This window comes from Meleagris gallopavo, chromosome 9 (assembly GCF_000146605.3).
Source record: "Meleagris gallopavo isolate NT-WF06-2002-E0010 breed Aviagen turkey brand Nicholas breeding stock chromosome 9, Turkey_5.1, whole genome shotgun sequence".
Taxonomy (NCBI): Eukaryota; Metazoa; Chordata; class Aves; order Galliformes; family Phasianidae; genus Meleagris; species Meleagris gallopavo.
The window spans coordinates 10,880,086-10,898,556 of NC_015019.2; the positions used below are offsets into that span (position 1 = coordinate 10,880,086).

Below are 18,471 nucleotides of genomic sequence, written 5' to 3' on the forward strand. Positions count from 1 at the left end.
GGAAAGAACACAAAGTAGAACTCATAGATGGAGTTTAAAGCTATTTACTAAGACAGAAAAGGAAGAGAAAAGGAAAATAGTAATGATAATAACATATATCTACAAAGTAAGTGATGCACAATGCAATTGCTGACCACCCACCAACCAATGCCCACCAGTCCCCAAGCAGCAGCTGCTCCACCAGCTCCCCACCACTGCCAAGGCTTTCCACATGATGCCATGTGGTGTGGAACACCCCTGTGGTCAGTTCAGGTCAGCTGTCCTCGCTCCATCCCCTCCCATCTTCCTGTGCCCCCCCGGCTCCTCACTGGCAGCACAGTGCCAGAAGCTGAAGACTGAAAGGTCCTTGGTAGTTACAGCACTGCTCAGCAACAGCCAAACATCGGTGTGTTATCAGCCCAAAACCAAAATGCAACACCATACCAGGCACTACGAAGGAAAAATTCAACTCTGTCCCAGCTGAAACCAGGACAAAAAAGTCACCTTCTACCCAATACAACCTGCCAATAATTAGCCTTCAGGAACACATCCCATCTGATCACCTCACTTTCATGTATTTCCAGCCTGTCCACATCCCTGAGCCATGCCAGGAGCCCTGCTGCCATTCCTTACACACACACTGCTGCAGCACAGACCCCCTTCCTGCTCTCACCTGCAGTAAATCTCAGTGCAGTCCTCAACCCAGACATCAGCCACAGGTTCAGACCTGCAATTACTTGTGGGACAGTTATTTATTAGTAAATGTCCAGCTGCCAGATTTACACCATGGAGGCTTGAAGCAGTGGCAGACAGGGAACAGCTAAGCATCCGTGTCTGTAAATAAGCCATTGAGACACCTGGGTGATTTGCAGATCCAGCTAAAATCATTTCCAGGTGGAACAGAGAGGTCCTGTTGCCAACTCCTGCCCCAGGCCTGCAGGCACCACTTCAGCAGATGCGTTGGATGAACCACTATGAGAATCTCAGTTCACTGTGAATCCAAGTGTTCCTAAACATCAAGGAAGGAAAGAAACAGCAGAGCTGTTGAACTGGGCTTGGTTTTTGGCACCTGAGCCAAGGATTCCCCTCACCTGTGCTGTTGTACCACGCTGAAGTTACAGCTTGGCAGCAGACTGGGAGTGATCCTGCCCTCTGGCACTGGCAATCTCACAGATACCCACCGCTGCCCAAACGGGCAACTGTCCATGGCCTGTCTGGTGCCTGCACTGTTATTACAAGGTCTTACAATTACCCCGGGAGGTTTCCCATGTACATCTCCCTGGGAAAAAGCCAAGCTCCTGGATAAGTCCAGAGTCCAGAGCTCACCAGTGCTCTTACAGCCATCTGGGATATGAGCACTTGCGAACCCACTGCTGAGAGCTTCCAGCACGACAGGAGTCAAGAAGGTGGTGCCACAGCAGAGGCCATAGAGATCATAGACTCATAGAATTGTTTGAGTTGGAAGGGACCTTTAAAGGTCAGCTAGTCCAACTCCCCTGTGGATGGCAGCCCCTGGCTCCTCCAGACCCACCCCTCTCCTGGAGCAGGGGCTGCCCTGGCACAGGACAACTCACACAGTTGCTCAAGGAAGAAAATAAAACCTAGCAGCAATTCAAAAACACCCAAACATTCTGCACAAGCTTTTGGGGTAGAAGTTGAAGAAGAAACCACAGCAACTGGCACTGGCACTGCTGCCCAGATAGCACCAGTGCCCCATTCCTGGAGGTGTTCAAGGCCAGGTGGGATGGGGTCCTGGGCAGGTGAGCTGGTGGGAGCAGCCAGCCCATGGCAGCGGTTGGGACTGGGTGGGCTGAAAGCTCCCCTCCAACCCAAGCCATTCTATGGTTCTATGAATTGGCTGAGAAATTTTACGGAGGCAGAACTAAGTTGTCCAAGCTGTGACACAGGCAGGGAACCAGCTCAACCATGGCCTTAAGCCTGTAACAGGACCTGATGCCCACAGAGACCCAACATTTGGATTTGTGCCTCCTCCAATACACAGCCCAAGGGGCAGAGGCTCTCTCATTGATCTGTGCAGGACAAATGCCTCCTGTGTCATTCACAAATTTCTTATGAGGCTTGGGCTTTTCACAGCAGCTTCCCACATGACCGCTGACCCCATCAAACACACCGCATAGTTGCTACCATACACCAAACACAACTCAGCCCTGGGTCTATGCACACTGGACCATGCTCCCTGTCCCACTCCAACACTCCCTGTCATCCATCTCCAGCTGCTGTGGCCAGGTCCAGCTTTATAGTTCCAATTCAGGTCAAGTTCAGAAGAAACACACAGTTTTACCATCCACAGTACGTGAGCAAGGATCCTTTCTCTGCTCTCAACCAGGGTGGGTCGGGGAGCCCAAGGCACAGAGTCATCTCCACAGCCAGAGCCAGGTGTTGACGAGGCAGGCAGAGAGCAGCATGGAGTACACCAGAGGCTCCTCTTTCCGCCAGGCCTTGTGCTGCTCCTCCAGCACACACAGCCGCTCCGAGATCCTTGCCAGCTGCAAGGAGAGCAGCGTGAGGAGCACCACCCAGGGCTAGTTGGCAATGCCAGCAAACCAGGCCCTAGCAACAAGCCCTGGAGCACCCTCAGCCACCCTTCTGCAGCTTTCCCAAGAAACACTGCAGCCCTACGCTCCTTCTCTCACCTCCTTTCTCATCGCTGCAGCCTCAGCCATGATGACCTCCTCCGGGGCTGCGCCAATCTCCTGGGAGCTGTGGGAAGAAAACAGAGATGCACACTGTTCAGGAGGTGCAGTTACCCTCCTGCACACATGGCATTGCCATGGGGAGCCCAACCATGCAGCACTGTGTGCACACCCAGGTCGTGCTGTCAGCATGCAGCATTGGGAGAGAGGAAACAGTTCACATGGCATCTACCAACTTCTTCGTACCCCCATCATGCTTATACCTCCACCATGCAGGCCGCAGTGGTCACAACAAAGCACTCAACACATGCTACAACAGGCAACAAGAAAACCACATGCTTATGTTTCTTTAGAGATCCAACAGAGAGAAAACATATTTACCCGGAGTCCATTTCCTATAGCCAGAGGAATCCACTGAGGATTGGATAAACCATCATTAGAGCAGGTCAGGCAAACAGAGATCCCACAGCCAGTGCCCAAATGGAGGGATGGTATTTACCCAGCAAGAGAGGACCCAGTGGGTAGGAAGCAGCTACTGGTGGGGGGACCTGTCTGACCATGTGCCAGCCTGCCTGGGATTGCTGGCACCAGGATTTGGTCCTCTCCAATACTTCCCTCACAAAAGGCATTTTTTGCCCTCACAGCAAATGTTATTTGCAACCAGAAGCACAAACAAGGATTCCAACCATGCATCGCTTCCCTCCTTCCCTGAAAACAAAGGGACAGAAGCCATGGATGAGCATCTCCTGCAGATACAACCTTGGTCCAGGGCTCACAGCACAAAGCTACAAGTAAAGTAGATCCACGCTGAGAAATTAGAGTTGCCATGTTCATCTTTGTTCCCATCATTATAGGATAGCACTCCATCAGCTCATCTGTAATCCAAAGTTCTACTGTACACACCAACATGGTGGATGCTCCATCCCTGGAGACACTCAAGGTCAGGATGGACTGGGTTCAGAGCACCTGATGGAGCTGTGCATGTCCCTGCTCATTGCAGGGGAGTTGGATCTGATGGCCTTTAAGGGTCCCTTCCAACTCAAACCAATCTACGTTTTGCCACGGGCCCTCATTGACATGTTATAGGTTAACAGGGTTGAATGAGTTCTTCTGGGGAACTCACTCATGACATTCAAGGAATTGGCCTGAAAACACACTCATGAGACAATGCATTCACGTAATGCAGCTGTGGTAAATATGAAAGTCAGAACAGAAAGAATATCCAATTTCACCAAGTACAAAGCCATTAAAATTGGACATTTCCTGCAGCTTATACTTGAAAAATCCCCATTGACACAAGTGAACACCCTTTAGAGTAAAGAACAGAAATTACCTCTGATGACTCATACTCTTCAAGAGGTCACTGCCATGAAAATAATCCAGCCTCTCTCTAAGGCCAGAGCTTTCTTCATTAAAATTTCAGGATAAACAAGTGAGCTCAGTCACTTTTTTATTGTTGTGGGGAGTACGAAAGAATGCATGCATTTGAAATGATGCAGAGTACCAAGAAAAGGCGTTCCAAGTTGCCTGGCTCCAAAGGGAGATGGAGAGCTGGGAAGAGCTCAGGACTCGCCCCACTCTCTAAGTTCCTTCCTCCACAGTATCACAACTAAAACTCCTCCACGTCAGACATGAGAAGGTCTATATGTGCAATAACCAAATTTTTAGAAGCTAAAATAAAAAAAAAATCAGATGTCCCTGCTTTCAAGCAGTGTGCTGGCCATCACCGGGTACTGCCCACAGAGAGAAACTCTGCTGCCTGCAGCCCTGCTCCAGCCAGGGAGGGAAGGTACCATGTGCCAGAGTGGCATGGATGATGGATGCTCCCCCTCCTCCCCATCTGCCTGGAGGTTTCGCTCAAGGAGAATCAGAAGTATTCTGACAACTCAACCTTGGTGATTCTGTGATTTTTAGGTGCTTCTGTGTGGAGGCAGGATTTGGACTAGATGATTCTTATGGGTCCCTTCCAACACAGGATAATCAATGGTTCTATGAAAAGGTTACTGAAGAGCAACCAAGAGATTGTCATGCATGTTGTGAGGACATGGGAGAGGTGTCTTGGTGACAAGATCAAGACTGGGCCATCTGTGCTGGGTTTTGATTCCCTTCCCACATTTCTCTCCATCACACTATCAAGGCATGCAGAAAGAGTAGCACTGAAGAGTAGTTGAAACCCAGTAGTGTCCAAGGGAGGTGTTAGGTCCCTTGGGTGGCACAAAAACAAGCAGGAGGCACCCAGAGCTGGCAGGATAAGTAAGAAGAAGGGGCTGGAGCAGCCACATCCTGTGAGGTTAGAAAGCTCAGGGCTGGCTCCCGCCTTGCAAGGCAAAGCTAGGGTCTAGTGTAGAGCAGCAGGGAGGTGGCTCAGGACAAGCCAACGTCACCTGGGTGGCACTGAGTCTTGCAGAGAGTTCTGGACACGGTGGAAGAGCACCTGGCCCAGCAGGTACATGGTCTGGAAGATGTTCTGCATGGAGTAGATCCTGCCCGTCCTGGCAAGGAGGGGAAGTGGTGCACTGTGAGCAGGTGGGGGGCAGGTGTCCAGCCTGGGATGCACACAGAACCACAGTGGTTACTGCCTGGCCTTGCACAGCACAGTCATGGCCCCATTGGCCCTATGTCCCTCCTGCAGCTCTGAGCACCACAAGGCGATGCCATCAACACCCAGATCTCTGTGTTACTGGGTGAGAGGAGCTCCTCCAGCAGCCCAAGTTCAGTCACTTGGATCCTCCAAAGGCAGCAATGACAATATGACAACCACACCCCTCTGCCAGCCCAGGACAGGCTTTCTTCTAGGCAGAAGATGGCTCTGCTCTGGAATTAAGCTCAAGGATTTTCTCCACTGGAGAGAAAGACCATGACGTCAACCACATTACTGTTCACAAAAAGCACACGTGCTCTTTGCTCACCCTGGCTGCAAACCCAACAGCCAGGCAAGGACCCACAGCGCTGCCACCAAGCTCCAAGTGGGGACATGCTGTCCCATGTGCCTCAGGTGGCAGCAAACCTCTCCTTACTGACACCAGAGGACACTTTCCTCTTACCTAGCTTCATGCAAGACTAGAGCTAGCCCTGATTTGGATTCCCCCCATCTTGGGGCACCAACACAAAGCACCAAAGACCCCACGGATGCCGGTCCCTACCCACCCTGCACCACTCCAGGTCCATGCTCACCGCTCATGGTGCAGGGCTGGGCTGGGCAAGGCCAACTGGGTGCTGTCACTTGGGGATCGCCGTGACCCACTGCTGTGCTGGTTCTGCCGCCGTGACCTGCCGCTGTGGTGGCCCTGTTGGCATCAAACACAGATGCATTAGAGTCAATGAATCGTTAAGGTTGGAAAAGACCATTAAGATTATCCAGTCCAACCCATCACCACCACACTCAATTTAGGTAGAGCAGCCCTGTGCCCCATGAAAAGCCCTCACTGGTGGGGGCATTGCTCAAGCCCCAGCCCAGTAAGATGATCCTGGACCTCCAGAGCAAAGCAACCACAGGGAACGTGATCCCTCTGCCAACACATGCAAGCCCATCCACTCTCGTTACAGTACCAGTCGTCTGCGATTCTGGGCACTTGATCTGCCAGCCATGTGCATGAAAGGAAGCTCCCCCAGTGCAGAGTGCTGAGCTGAGGAGTCTAGGGACATGCACACCTCAGCGCAGGGGATATTCCTCTGCTGGTCCAGCAGGATGGGTCTCAGATCTGCATCTGATGCTTTCACAGAAAAGAGAGAGGGAAGAATGAAACAACCTGAATGTGCCCCATTGTTCTCAGGGCAGCAGGGAAGAGAGATTCTCTCATACAGGACTGCCAGCCCCGTGTCCACTCTTAATGGATGTACATCAAGAGTCACATTCTGAGGATGTGAGCAATTAGAGAACCTGGAGAGGTGTGGAATGGAAATCAACTGGACGTACCACTCCAGGAAAGCAAGGTTTGAGAACAGTTTGTCAAAGAGCAGGGCCATATGTCTCAGCATCCCCAAAACTGAGAGGAAACTGGAAGACGTGGAAGAAGATGCCTCCAGATTTTGCTCCTCACATTTTGGATTGAAGGCCCCTCCTGCCTTCTGCTAGTCATCTTCATCCACCTTTCATCCTTAGGCATCTCAACCACCTTCCCACACTACCTTCCAGAAGAAAGATGACTACAATATCTGACTCCTTCCTCTCTCGCAAAGCAAACCACTGAGTGCTTTAGAAAATAGTTCTCCCTACAATGTTACAGAGCTCCGCCAGGCTCTGTACTTCAGGCACCCCAAAAAACCCAGTACATTACCTGCAAGTGAAATCCTAACAGGGATGTGTGTTGGAAAGGAAGGGGGTACACCTTCAGACATGGGCTCCTCATCCACAGGGCTGAAGCTGTTTGCCACGGTGAGTCTGTTGGGGACCCGCATCCTTCGATTGATGTCCTCAGTGAAGAGCAGGTCGCAGCGGACTGCGTTCACTTTCTGCTCCAAAAGTGGCCACATCTTGTTTGTTTCCCCCGGATTGCACAGGAAGCTGAGTGACACCTGCACAGGGGCAACACACGTGCTGTGAGGCATCTACACACATACAGAAGCAACAACAAACAGAACCATAGGAGATGTGCTGGAGAACAGGGAGTCCTATGGAGCCCAGCTGGCAGGGGCAAAGGCGTGGGGTGGGAACAGCTGCCAGCAGGATGGGATGGAAGAACTAAACTGTCCCCACACACACTTTCACCATACTATCCTCTAGGGCTCTACTGCATCCATGCCCATCTCCTGGAGGGATCCGCACCAAGGAGCACGGGATGGACTCTGTTTCAGGCAGTGGTGTCAGACACTGACCATCTTCCCACAAGGAAAGGAGGTCTCTTCCAGCAAGGACACGGCAGGGCCGCAGGTCCCCAGCCCCTCTGACTCTCTGCTTTCTGATTTATTGTTCTTGACATTACTGATGTACTGTTCTGGGTTCTTCCACACCCCAGCCAACCCCATTCCCCTACAGACCCCTCGGCCCTCCCTTCTGCCCTCGCAATAGAGAGAAATCACCCTTTGCTTCTGAGTCAAAATCCCCCAGCACAGCCCAAAGCACTGCAGGAAGGGGACGTTTTCCTCTTCAAAGCTCAGAGGGTGAGAAGGGGAGGAGGCGAGGAGCAGAACGCAGGAGCTCAGCACGCTCTGATCACGTCGGGCTCTATTTTTAGCATCCTATGCTCTGACGCTGTATTGCCAGCCCAGCAAGCCACTCCCAGCTGGCAGCAGCCAGGGCTCCCCGCTGCCATCCCCATCCCCATCCCCATCCCCACCTCCATCCCCATCCCACCTCCCGGGAGCAGCACCAGCACTCCCGGAGCCGCACACATGGCCGGAGATGCAGCCCCAGAGCACCAATCCCACCCCACAGCACCAGCAGCCCTGTAACTCCAGGCATGCCAGGGCGGCTCCCCGCCAACAGTAATGACTTCACTCTGTTCTCTCCTCCTCCATCATTAAAAACCTTTTAATTAAAGGGACAGAAGCCTGCCCAGCTTCATCAGCTGCGGCACTTTGCTGCTTCCACCTGTGTAGGAACGAGATCCCCGTGCCTGCAAATCGGGTCGGCCCCGACGCCGAGTCCTGGGACTGTCCCAGAAAGGTGCCATTCCCGAATGCTGTGTCAGACACGCAGCTCCACGGCCCGCAGCCATGGCAAGCACTGGGTTCCACCTCCGGTTTTGGGGTTTTAGAGGAATAAACACCCTGCGCCGTCTTCTCATCCTTCTCTCTGGGAAAGCAGCATATGAGGAGCGATAAATCAGAAAGAGGAGAGAGGCTCATGTCCTAACCACCTACGGAATTGCCACAGCTCCCAAGGAGAAAAGGGATGAGGGGGGAGAGAGGAGCGGGCTGTGACAATCTAAGCCACACACACAACAAACACCCACAAATGTCAAAATCCATAGGAAGAAAAAGCTTAAATGGCCGGATTTCCGTCTTTAACTTTCTGCAGGGTTTCTCAAGCTGCTGCCGAGCAATCCTGCTCACGCCGATGGAACACGATCGCTCCCCACCTCCGCGCTGCGCTTCTCCTCTCATCGGCAGTGCGGGGGATGCAGTGCTGAGGAGGGGGGAAGCGGAGGGGACCCCCCGTCCTTCCCTGCGGAGGGACCGGCCGCCTCTCTCCCGGCACGGACAGGAGGGGAAACGGCATCCCTCCGCCCCAGACGGCTTGGCACCTCCCGCTTGAGGTTCGTGACCGTAGATCTACTCTGTTCTTCTCCCCCAAAGCCCCCCCGGAGCCGGGCTTTGCTCCCGCGCAGCGCCCGCTCCCCGCTGGCGGAAAGGGCGGAGCGGGGTGGGAGTGGGCACTTACTTTTTTTTTGCAGTTTAAAGCAACTTCTCAACCCTGTAAGCAGCCGCTCTTCCTGCCCGGCCGGCGGGGAGGTGATGTCAGCGGGGCGAGCCCTCCCCTCCTGGCACAACGCCGGGCTTAAAGGCACAGCCGGTGCTCCTGCCTGCGGCCCCCGGGCAGCAGCGGCCGCGCATCGCCTTGCCGGAGCTGAGCTCTTCCGCCTCTCAGTGGAGCGTGCAGCGATAAAACCATCCGTTTGGGATGAATGACGGTTTTAAAAGCTTCTGAATGGGAACGGAGTCCAAGGCCTTACCATAAAATCCAGTTCTGAAAGGGCTTAAAATAAATCTCGCGCTGCCCTAGTCTTGCTATTTAAAGGGGATTATCTAAGAGGTTTAGGCGCGTGCAGAGGAATGCAGACGAGCTGTGCGCCCAAATCCCCTCCCGGCCGCCAGGAAATCCCTCACACTCACCTAACCAGCCGGGCTCGTAGGACATTCTCAGTTGTTACCATGCCCAGGTATGTGGGGTGCAATGCCCCATCCCACAACCCTTCCCAGCAGTTTGGGAAAAAGCCACCTGTGCCACTTAGACAGTGAGGGTTTTTTAATAAATACCTTTTTGCACAGAAATATACCAAGTTTTACAGAATACAAACCGCAAAGGTAATGACCGTGCATCAAAGACAGAGGATCCACGAATGCCCTCTGACTCCCTCCAGTCTTTCCCAGCTCTGACCCTGGCACTCATTGCCAGGTTGTCCCATCACCTGCGTTTACTAAGGCCGAAAGGCAGCATGAAGGCCTGGGAAGGGACAGACGAGGTGCCGGCAGCTGCAGACCCCACGGGCTTGTATCCTGCCCCAGGGACAGCCATGCTGGGCAAGCCTCAGCTCCGGGCTGAGTGCATCACTGGGACAGAGAAGGACAGCGGGTGTGGGCAGCCTGCGGGTACACCACAGCCTTCTGGTGCTGGTGGAGACTGGTGCTGGGGTGAATGCTACAGGGCGGCAGTGCTACAAGGTTCTGGGCTGGTACTGGGGGCTGGTGAGAAGAACCCCCTTAAAGCCCATTAGACATGACTGGGAAAGGATAGCCCCATCGCACGGACCCCAGAAGTGGTGCCTAGAAAGGGGACACGCTGGTCCCTCGGCAAAGCACGTGCTCTACTCTGCCCTGGCTCCAAGGGCAGGATTCAGCTCTGCTCCTGTCCCATCAGCATCCCCAGCTGCCAAAGCCTGATTGGTGGCAAAATCATTGTTCACTTTTGCAGCCATCTCTGCCAACAGGCCCTCTGCGCCATGGCCGTGGCCATGTGTTCTGCCCACCAGAGCAGCTTGGAGGACAAGAGCCCTGGAAAAAGAGCCAGGACTGAGAGTTTAGGGGAAGGCTGAAGGGAGGTTTGGCACATCTGCAGCCTCCCTGTGCCTGCATCCCGCACCTAGTGAGGACACCAAACAGGTGAGGCAGGCACCTGCAGAAAGGAGGCACATCCCCACTGCTTAAAGCCGTGCAGCCATCTTGGTGGTTCCAAAGCAACTTACCTCACGTGCAAGACCACCACAAACCTTTCTCCCTTTCCAAAGGATTCTAGATCACAAAACACCTCCTTGGCCAGTCCCTCCTCTTTCTCCCAGTAATGAATATCACTACAGGCACTACAGGATGGACTGGGTTCCCCACTCCCACCAGGCAGCAAATCCACACAAGAGAGGAATTTTCTCCCCAGTCACAAACCGTGGAGACAGAAACGAGCACTGTTCCCACCTCCTCACCTCCTCTTCAGAGCACCAAGCATCAAACAGAAGACAGTAAGGACTGGGGTCTCAGCACATCACAAACCAGCCCCTACTGACCTGGGTATTGGAAAGGACCAATCCCAACACCAGCCCCACACGTGCCTCAGGTCCATGAGCCAGCATGCACACAGGGTAAGGCTGAGCAGAGTCTTAGGGAGGCAGTGAGGCTGTTTTAGTCATGGGAAATGTTATGTCTAAGGGGAAGTGAAGAAATCCAATGCACCGTGGGGAGGACCCCCGCGTTGAGCCAGGAACAAGCTGCTGCTCTGCTCTGGCTGCTGCAGCACTTACGTGAGCAGGGAGCAGGGGGAAGGGGGATGGCTGGTCGAACCCAGAGCCCCACATCCCACCCTCACCCTGCTTGGGGACAGTTGTTTTTTGGTAAGGAAGGTAAGGCTATTGTGTGATGGCACCAGCTTGTACAAGTGATACAGGAACATCAATGCCACCTGAACAAGGTTTTGGGCATGGCAAGGGGTGTGGTTGCATGAGCATGAGTGTGTGAAGAGGCAAGAGAGAGGCAGACTCTCTATTTGCCTGCAGTGGGAGCAGCAGCCACAATTTCCTCATACTTTGGTGGAGGGTCATTGTAGGAGATGCTGGTCTCTTCACCGCTGCTGCTGTCTGGGTGCCCCGTTACTTCTTCGTAAGAAGGTGGAGGGGTGGCACTGGACAGTCTGGAGAGGACAGAGACTGAGTGCTCTGGTGGACAGAGAGTGCCATCTTGCTGGGGGGTGCCCCCTGCTCTGCTGTCTCCAGCCCCTCGGTTGCTTGCTTCTCGCTGATACTGAGTTTCCCCTTGGCTCTGTGACCGCTCACGGTACACCATGACCCTGGGGAGGCTGCGTCCTGTTCGGCTGGCCAGGTAGCGGTTCTGGGCGTAGGAAGGGCGGTGACGCGTGGCCTTTTGCAGCTGGCACCTCCAGATGATGAAGAGGGCGATGACTATCAGAAGAGCCACTCCCAAGAGGGGCACCACCACATACATAGCATCTGAGCGCTCCGTGCTGTGCCCAGGGTCCTTGACAGAGTATACAGAGTTGGTGTAGCCCTTCCAGAACTCCATCTGCAGTAGGAACACAGAAGGAACTTCCATGTGCTTCTGCATGGGACAAGCAGCCCCTAACCATCACATGCAATAAACACAGCTGTTCCCAAGCCCACAGAAGAGGCGTTTCCAGCTGCCTTGCAACACTCTCACCAAGGCTGTGAGTGGCCCTGCTGAACCAACTACGGGACCCAGCAAAAAAGATGATGGGAACAAAACTCAACAGCAGCCACCAGTCCCCATATTAAGCAGGGAGAAACATGGCCAAAGTCAACATCCACCTGGAGATGTGGGGACAGCGGTATAAATCTCTTACACATGCCAGGGGAGTGCCAGTTCAACCTGCAGCTGTGCAGGGTGTCCCAGCAATGACAAGGAGAGAACATTGCCTTGCAAGGGTAAAACATGCTGAAAAGTGAGGCTACAGCATACTACCTGTGGAATGAAGAGGACAGAGGGAACAGGAGAGGCCATTCCCACTGTGCTTTTCTCCACCCACAGCATACTAAGGTGTAAGTGCCTCACACATCCACTGAGGAGCAGACTGGGACAAACTCACTGTCTTCTCCTTGTTCTCGAACACCTCCTTGACCTCCTCATAACTGCAGACCTCCTCCATGCACTCCCGTTCGATGGTGCCCTGCCGAATCTCCTCCAGGAAGCCGTTGGCTCGGGGAAAGCGCTTCAGGATTGAGTGGGCATTCCTGGCCCCCAAGAACACTGCAACACACAAGGCACAGATGCTGAACAGCGACAAACCCACACTTGGCCTCTGTACGGCCAGGTTTTCCCACCTGCTTTCGGTGGAACAGGTATCCCAAGCACCAAATGGCCCACAGCTACAGTTCAGTTAGCGCAGCAGTTTGCCTGCTGAGGAAGTACACACAGTAGTAGGGTTTCTGGAGTCTGCCCAGAGACATGCAGCACCAGCAACATCCTTCCAAGAGGACTGGATGCCAGATACACAGAAATTGGCAGTGTCAGATCACACAGGACAGCTCCAACAGACTTGTTTTAACCTTCTGCCCTTGACGGGAACTCACGTTACTGCTCCTTTACTACATGGCAACTACATCAGAAAGAGGATCCAGGGTCAGGCAGAGGCTTCCTGGAGAAAAGGGAGCTCCCAGCATAAGGACGCTGACCCCGTTAGCACAGGAACAGTGAGATGCTGTCCAGAAAGCAGCACTGCACACAAACCATGACACTCCCAGGATACAAATATCCCACACACATTTCACAAGGCAGCCCTTCTGTATGCAGCCAAACACATCCAATTGATTCTTCCCACCCAGCCAATCTCACTGCATTCTTTGAGTATGATGAATCGGGTCAGCTGGCTGATCTACAGAAGCCTGTTTACCTCTTACCCTCAGGCTCAGTCTTCCAGTGGATTAACCAGATGAACTAATTCACACTGCAGCAATAAGAACAGATGCAGGACAAGGAGGTAAGGGGACTGACAGAGCCTCCCATTAGACCAGCTTGGATTGAATAGAAAAGGATGCTTAGTAAATGATCAAACATAACATTCAGTAGCAGCCTGCCACCAGGGAGGTCAACATGTTTTCCTTCAGCTTTACCTTCCATTTATCCTGCTCTTAAAATAATATAGCAAGGTATTTTTGAGAATACTCAGAAATGTCAAGGCAAGGGAAAGATCACAACATAAGAAACTACTAGTGCTATGCGACTCCGTGCTTGGAGATACTGTGCTCTTTATGTGCTGTGTAGGTGCATTTCCTCCTAGTGATTTATTAATGGCTTGCTTCGGTGAGAGAGTTTGCAGAAGGCTGAAACCACTGAGGTGTGAATGAAGAACAGCATGAATGATGTGAGTCAGAGACTTTCCCTTCAGAATCAACTTTATTATGCAAATATATCTTTTTTTCCCCTCCTCCCTTAAATAACAAAGACAACCAGAAAAAGCGTCTTTAAGAGGCACAGGAGGCATACTGCTGGAGGGCAGGGATCAGCTTGCCTTGGCTTTCCCAGTCAAGGAGGGCTGTCCTGGCTGAAGATGGAGCAGGCTGGCTTTCTCCCGACCCTTTCCAGAATTGGATGAAGTTTCACAAAGGCACCATCCATTCCTCAAACGTCCCATCTTTCACTGGAGAAATCTGGCCTTACCTCCTTGGCTTCCTGACTTGATCAAGCTGTGCTATTAACTCTCCCCTCCTCAGCATTTGAGGCTGAGACTCTTTCCATCTTCCTTCCCACCTTGGAGCAACAAGCTTAGCTGCAGATCTCTCTTGCAAGGTCTTCCATCCCTCCAGATACCACTCGCTTGACCCTGCTTTGCTGAACTGGTCACTATGGTGGAAATAAAAACAGACACACAGGCAGGTATCACAAACAGTGTCTCAGTTGAAAACATACTGTGATGGAGGCATGAGCCTCTTCCCCCAGAGAAACTCCCCTGAGGACCTAGAAATGACAGGAGAGCAGAAACTAAGTCACTGATCCTTCCCCTCTTTTCTGTGGAAAGCACAAACAGCTTCCACATGCAAGGGAGTCAGGGGAGGAAAACCAGTGGCTTTCAGGACAGAAGAGCCTTGTAAACTCTCCTCTCTGACTTGGGATCCTCAACTCACAGGACAGCAGACAGCTGAGCAGGAGCTGTCTCCAAAGCACAGGAGAGGGAAGACTTTTCAAACCCCAGCAGTGTCTGTACTGACTCCTTGTGCCTCTCCAAGTCTCCCCACACCAGTTGGAGCACCAGTGCACAGGAAAGATTAGAGCTTTAGGCTGGGGGAGCAGGAGTTCACTGCCATCCCTTTTAAGTTTCCTAAGGTGATGCTGGCCCCTGGTGGTAGGCAGGCTTAGCCATACCTCTACCCAGGGCTGCCTTGCCCAAATGACACATGGCTGTGCCTGGAAAGGAGCAGCCAGGGCTGCAGTTTTGGGAAGCACGAAGGCAAACGTGCTGAACACCACAAAATAACTAAAAATGCGACTTGCAGGAGTGGTTTATTTCTTTAATTTGTTTGCATGACAGAAACCGCTTGGCAGGGGGCACTGCCTTGCACTACCATTTCAAGGGACAGCTTCCACAAGAAGCAAGTGCTATTAAGTCAGCACCTAAAAGCTGCAAGGGAGAGAAAGTGCTAGAAGGCAGGGCAACAACTGGGTACCCTGCTCAATAACACAAGATTAAAAGTACATTCTGTAGCAGAACCTGCCTGGAGATCTCTGCTCCCTCCCTCACCTAGCACAGTACAGACAAAAGGAGGCGTACCTGTCATCCCTGGAGTTCTTCTCCTGTCCAGCTTGGACTCTGCCTCCACCTTCACAGCTGGCTCTGGTGACACCCTGAGCAGATCCTGAGATTCCAGCTCTAGCACCTTCCTGTTCACAACCACCATCCGCTTAGAGTTCCCATTGCATCACTGCATGCAGCCTCTGTGCAGGCTGTCCAGATAAGTGAGGACAGAGGGTTGAGTCCAGCCCCTCACAGATCACATGCTGTTTTCCACCCTGCACCCTTACTGTTCTCAGCCCAGTCCTCACAGCTGCTGGCACCAAATGGCCACGTGTGCTGGGCACTCATTCACCAAGATGCAAAATGCTCCAGCAGGGGGCTATGTTACACCACTGCCCAAGTCTCTGCCAGGAACATAGAGCTGCAGTGTCCCAGGCCACCCATGCTGCAGGAGAGCATGGCCCGAATCATGGGCCACCTTCCTGGGGAGCACCATGGCTGGGAGATCTTGGTGCAGACCAGCAATGCCTGCAAAGGAGTCAGTCCGTCCAAAAAGCCTCAGGGGAGGCTTTGTGCAGCAATCCTCACAGAAATAAAGGCAGTCCTGGAGAAATTCGCCCTTCAGTACCTCCCACCTTGCACAGAGGAGAGAGGAACAAGGCAGGCTGGACCTCAGACCATGTACAGGGATAAGAGGCAATGGCATCTGACCCTCCCCAAAAAATACAGGTGCCTCTTGCTTGTGAGGCATCTGCAAAACACTTTCTCACTGCAGATGAAGAGGTGGTAGTGGTGCTGGAGGGGAACAGGGAACACTTACTTGCCATGCTGCCTTGCTCGGCTGCAGGGGACTCCCACCTACCTGCAGGAAAAAAAGTAGGAGAGTCATCAACAGCTTCAATTGCAGCCCAGCAGACACTAAAGCCCAAGCCCTCCACCATCCAGGGTCAGAATGATGCAGAAAGCAGGGTGCTATCTGTAAGACCCATGAAACTGTCAGACCAAACTTGCAACCAGCTAATTTCCCAACCTTTGAGTTCACAGAATAAAGAATGCTTAGAAAGTGACAGTTCCACTGAAAGCAGCAGACTCCAATACACCCAGCACCAAGAGTCTCCCATTCATGGAAACAAGGCACAGCCAACGAGGACATGTAATTGGCGAGTGATCAACAATGCTTTGCTGGACACAGAGTACACCTGGCACCCAGAGCCTTCCTCTGCCTGGCATGCTTGCTACCATCACTGCCCAGGGCAGGTGCCTGCAGGACCTGTGCTGCCCAAGGAGGCAAACACACAAGCTAACTAGGAAGATCAGGATCTGCACAAACACATAGGATGAACTAAGAGTTGGAAGCTGCTGGGAACAGACTGGTGCTCTTCCCTCCAAGACAGGATTGATGGATACAGGTAAAGCTATCAACTCGTTTTGCATCCATTGTAAATTCTCACTTCTGTAACGCTTACCCACAATCTGCAGTAAGGATGGCTGGATTGTTTTCTCCATTACCATCAAGCTGAGTATTTAGCAGGAGAGAAAAGGATATGCATCTCCTAAAGGGTGTTTGGCAAAGCTCAGAATAGCAGCAGCACTCCCAGCATATCCAGGATGTCAACTCTCCTGCTAGAAAAGCACCTTTCACACTTCAAAAACAAAACCAAAAAAAACCAAAAACCCGCAACAGTGAAGTTCAGTAAAGGAGTAAACTATTATCTGCTTGCAGGAGGAATTCCACTCATTTATTTTCCACGTTTTGTCTTTTCACTGCGCTCAAGATCCCACAGATCAGACCATCCTGGCCAAACTCATCTCTCACCTTCTGTGACACCTTGCTGTGACAAAACCACAACTCCATCAAAAGACTGAGCCAGCTCCCACAGGGATGTATTGTGGTTGTAGCGGGAAAGGCAGTTTAGAAACAGCAGGAACTAAAACGAGCTGTTCTGAGGTCCAGAACTGCAGATATTCAGAGTAATCCCCAAAGCACTTCAATTAGCTCTCTGCTGGGGTGAGGTCAGTGGCTGTACAAAGTCATCCGCTGGGTCAGCAGCATGGGAAACACACTTCCCATTTCACTCAAAAGGCTGGAATCCAGGCACACAGCAGTGCTGGTGTATTGCTACATCGGGAGTTATCAGATCTCACCAACAAACACCTTCTCAATAAAGCTAACATCTCTCACTGCCAAAATCAGGCTTTGCATGTTTTCTGTACCAAAAGCAGCAAGAGACCGGCGATGCTTGGAGCTGCTTTCCATCATCAAAGAACAGTTTCTTTTAAACAGATTGAGAAATTCTGCAACACCTAGCCTGGGATTTAAACAGGACAGAGGGAAAGCAACAGAACAATTACATGTGACAGATTTGCCATCTCACACTCCCCAGGCTGGGCATTCATCCATGTTTCTCTTCACAAGGAATGGAACACTTGATCTTGCTCCCCCAAACCATTCCCAAGTCTGATGGGAGCACACAGGCTGCAGGAGCCGCACATTCCCTTATAGGTTCTGTCAGCTGTGAGCAGATACTGACCTGATTTTGTTGCTGTCTGTTTTAATGACGAAACTCAAATCCTCTGTATCAAAGAGCAGGCTGCAAGGAAAACCTGCCCCAGCATCCACACAGTACACAAACTTCGTACCACTCACTATTACAGGCAATGAGCATCACACCTTCTCTACCCGATACACGTGAGAATTCAAGTCACAGAAATAAACATATTCAAGACTAGACTTGCCGGGATCCCAGGCTCCACGAAACACACTTTACATTCGTGGAGCCTGACACCGCAGGCATAAAAGTACAGTAATGATCAGTTTCATCATCTTTAACTTTTTTTTTTTCCCCAAACATCTGTGCCAATGCACCACCCAGCGTCAGAAACAAGAGACAGTTTATTCCACACAACAATAAGCCTGCTCTGCACAAGCCTGCAAGCACAAGAGATGCCTGCCCGGGTGCACGCAACAAGGGTGAGCAACACGGGTATTTATTTTTAATTTCCACACGCAGATCCCTGACCACCCCCAGGTGAGACGAGCAGGAGGGCCGGCAGCCGGCGAGCAGCACTGCCTGAGCACCCACCCACGGTACGAGAGAAGCTGGAGGCTGACCCGGCAGACACCCACCCAGCCCCGTCCGCCCCACGCTTCTCAGCTCTCCTCTATAAATACCCCACCGACGGGAGGTTGCTACAGCAACGGCGAGGAGGCGCGAGGGATGCGTCCGTGAGTGCGAGGATGCTGCAGTCGCACATTCGTGTCTCCCCCGGGCTCCCCCCACCCCCCTCCCTGATGTCAACGGAGGAAATCGTGCTGGCAAAGCCCGGCGCGCGATCCCAGCCCGCAGAGTCCAGGGTAAGGGCACAGGTGTGACGAGGGACCGACCGGCGCCAGAGCCGTGCTCCAGCCAGCGGGATTCTCCTGCTCCCAGCGATGCTCTGTGCCAGGACTCCACCACGCGGTGCCAGGCTGCGCCCGCTCCGCACGCC

The 18,471-nt window shown here is 52.5% G+C and overlaps 2 protein-coding genes across 9 annotated transcripts; both read right to left on the reverse strand.

Moving 5' to 3' along the window:
* Window positions 1-28: 28 nt before the first annotated feature.
* On the reverse strand, window positions 29-8,934 carry LOC104912186 (mitochondrial fission factor homolog B-like). Of its 6 annotated transcripts, XR_004160662.1 has the most exons (8): window positions 8,189-8,933; window positions 6,911-7,148; window positions 6,183-6,346; window positions 5,808-5,920; window positions 5,018-5,179; window positions 2,634-2,700; window positions 2,282-2,486; window positions 29-988 (listed from the first exon to the last, which is right to left on the reverse strand). XR_004160662.1 is itself a non-coding variant. In XM_031554663.1 (7 exons), the coding sequence occupies exons 1-7, from the start codon at window positions 8,357-8,359 to the stop codon at window positions 2,355-2,357; spliced, it is 1,047 nt and encodes a 348-aa protein (XP_031410523.1). In that variant the 5' UTR covers window positions 8,360-8,933; the 3' UTR covers window positions 29-2,354. The 6 variants fall into 6 exon arrangements, 5 of the variants coding, with proteins under 5 accessions (XP_031410523.1, XP_010713585.1, XP_019473760.1 ...); XM_031554663.1 differs by having other exon boundaries at window positions 29-2,486; XM_010715283.3 differs by having other exon boundaries at window positions 29-2,486; window positions 8,654-8,932.
* PRRG3 (proline rich and Gla domain 3) lies at window positions 8,088-18,465 on the reverse strand. 3 transcript variants are annotated; one of them, XM_010715284.3, is made up of 4 exons: window positions 15,803-18,465; window positions 12,340-12,500; window positions 8,956-11,798; window positions 8,088-8,367 (listed from the first exon to the last, which is right to left on the reverse strand). In XM_010715284.3, exons 1-3 carry the CDS (start codon window positions 15,921-15,923, stop codon window positions 11,262-11,264), a joined length of 819 nt encoding a protein of 272 aa, XP_010713586.1. In that variant the 5' UTR covers window positions 15,924-18,465; the 3' UTR covers window positions 8,088-8,367; window positions 8,956-11,261. The 3 variants fall into 3 exon arrangements, 1 of the variants encoding a protein (XP_010713586.1); XR_794453.3 differs by lacking the exons at window positions 8,088-8,367; window positions 8,956-11,798; window positions 12,340-12,500 and adding exons at window positions 13,628-14,093; window positions 15,019-15,191 and having other exon boundaries at window positions 15,803-18,394; XR_794454.3 differs by lacking the exons at window positions 8,088-8,367; window positions 8,956-11,798; window positions 12,340-12,500 and adding exons at window positions 13,628-14,093; window positions 15,019-15,128 and having other exon boundaries at window positions 15,803-18,391.
* Between the last annotated feature and the right edge of the window lie 6 nt (window positions 18,466-18,471).

Excerpts from the sequence above, each read along its gene's own strand:
- LOC104912186 (XM_031554663.1), bottom strand. The coding sequence starts at position 8,359 with ATGAGAAGACGGCGCAGGGTGTTTATTCCTCTAAAACCCCAAAACCGG. Across the intron at positions 5,180-5,807 it reads CCAGCCCTGCACCATGAGCG|GCTGGACACCTGCCCCCCAC; the intron begins GTGAGCATGGAC and ends TGTGCATCCCAG. Across the intron at positions 2,487-2,633 it reads CTGCAGCGATGAGAAAGGAG|CTGGCAAGGATCTCGGAGCG; the intron begins GTGAGAGAAGGA and ends CTCTCCTTGCAG.
- PRRG3 (XM_010715284.3), bottom strand. The coding sequence starts at position 15,923 with ATGGTGGAGGGCTTGGGCTTTAGTGTCTGCTGGGCTGCAATTGAAGCT. Across the intron at positions 12,501-15,802 it reads CGAGCAAGGCAGCATGGCAA|TGTTCTTGGGGGCCAGGAAT; the intron begins GTAAGTGTTCCC and ends TGTGTGTTGCAG. Across the intron at positions 11,799-12,339 it reads TCGAGAACAAGGAGAAGACA|ATGGAGTTCTGGAAGGGCTA; the intron begins GTGAGTTTGTCC and ends TTCCTACTGCAG.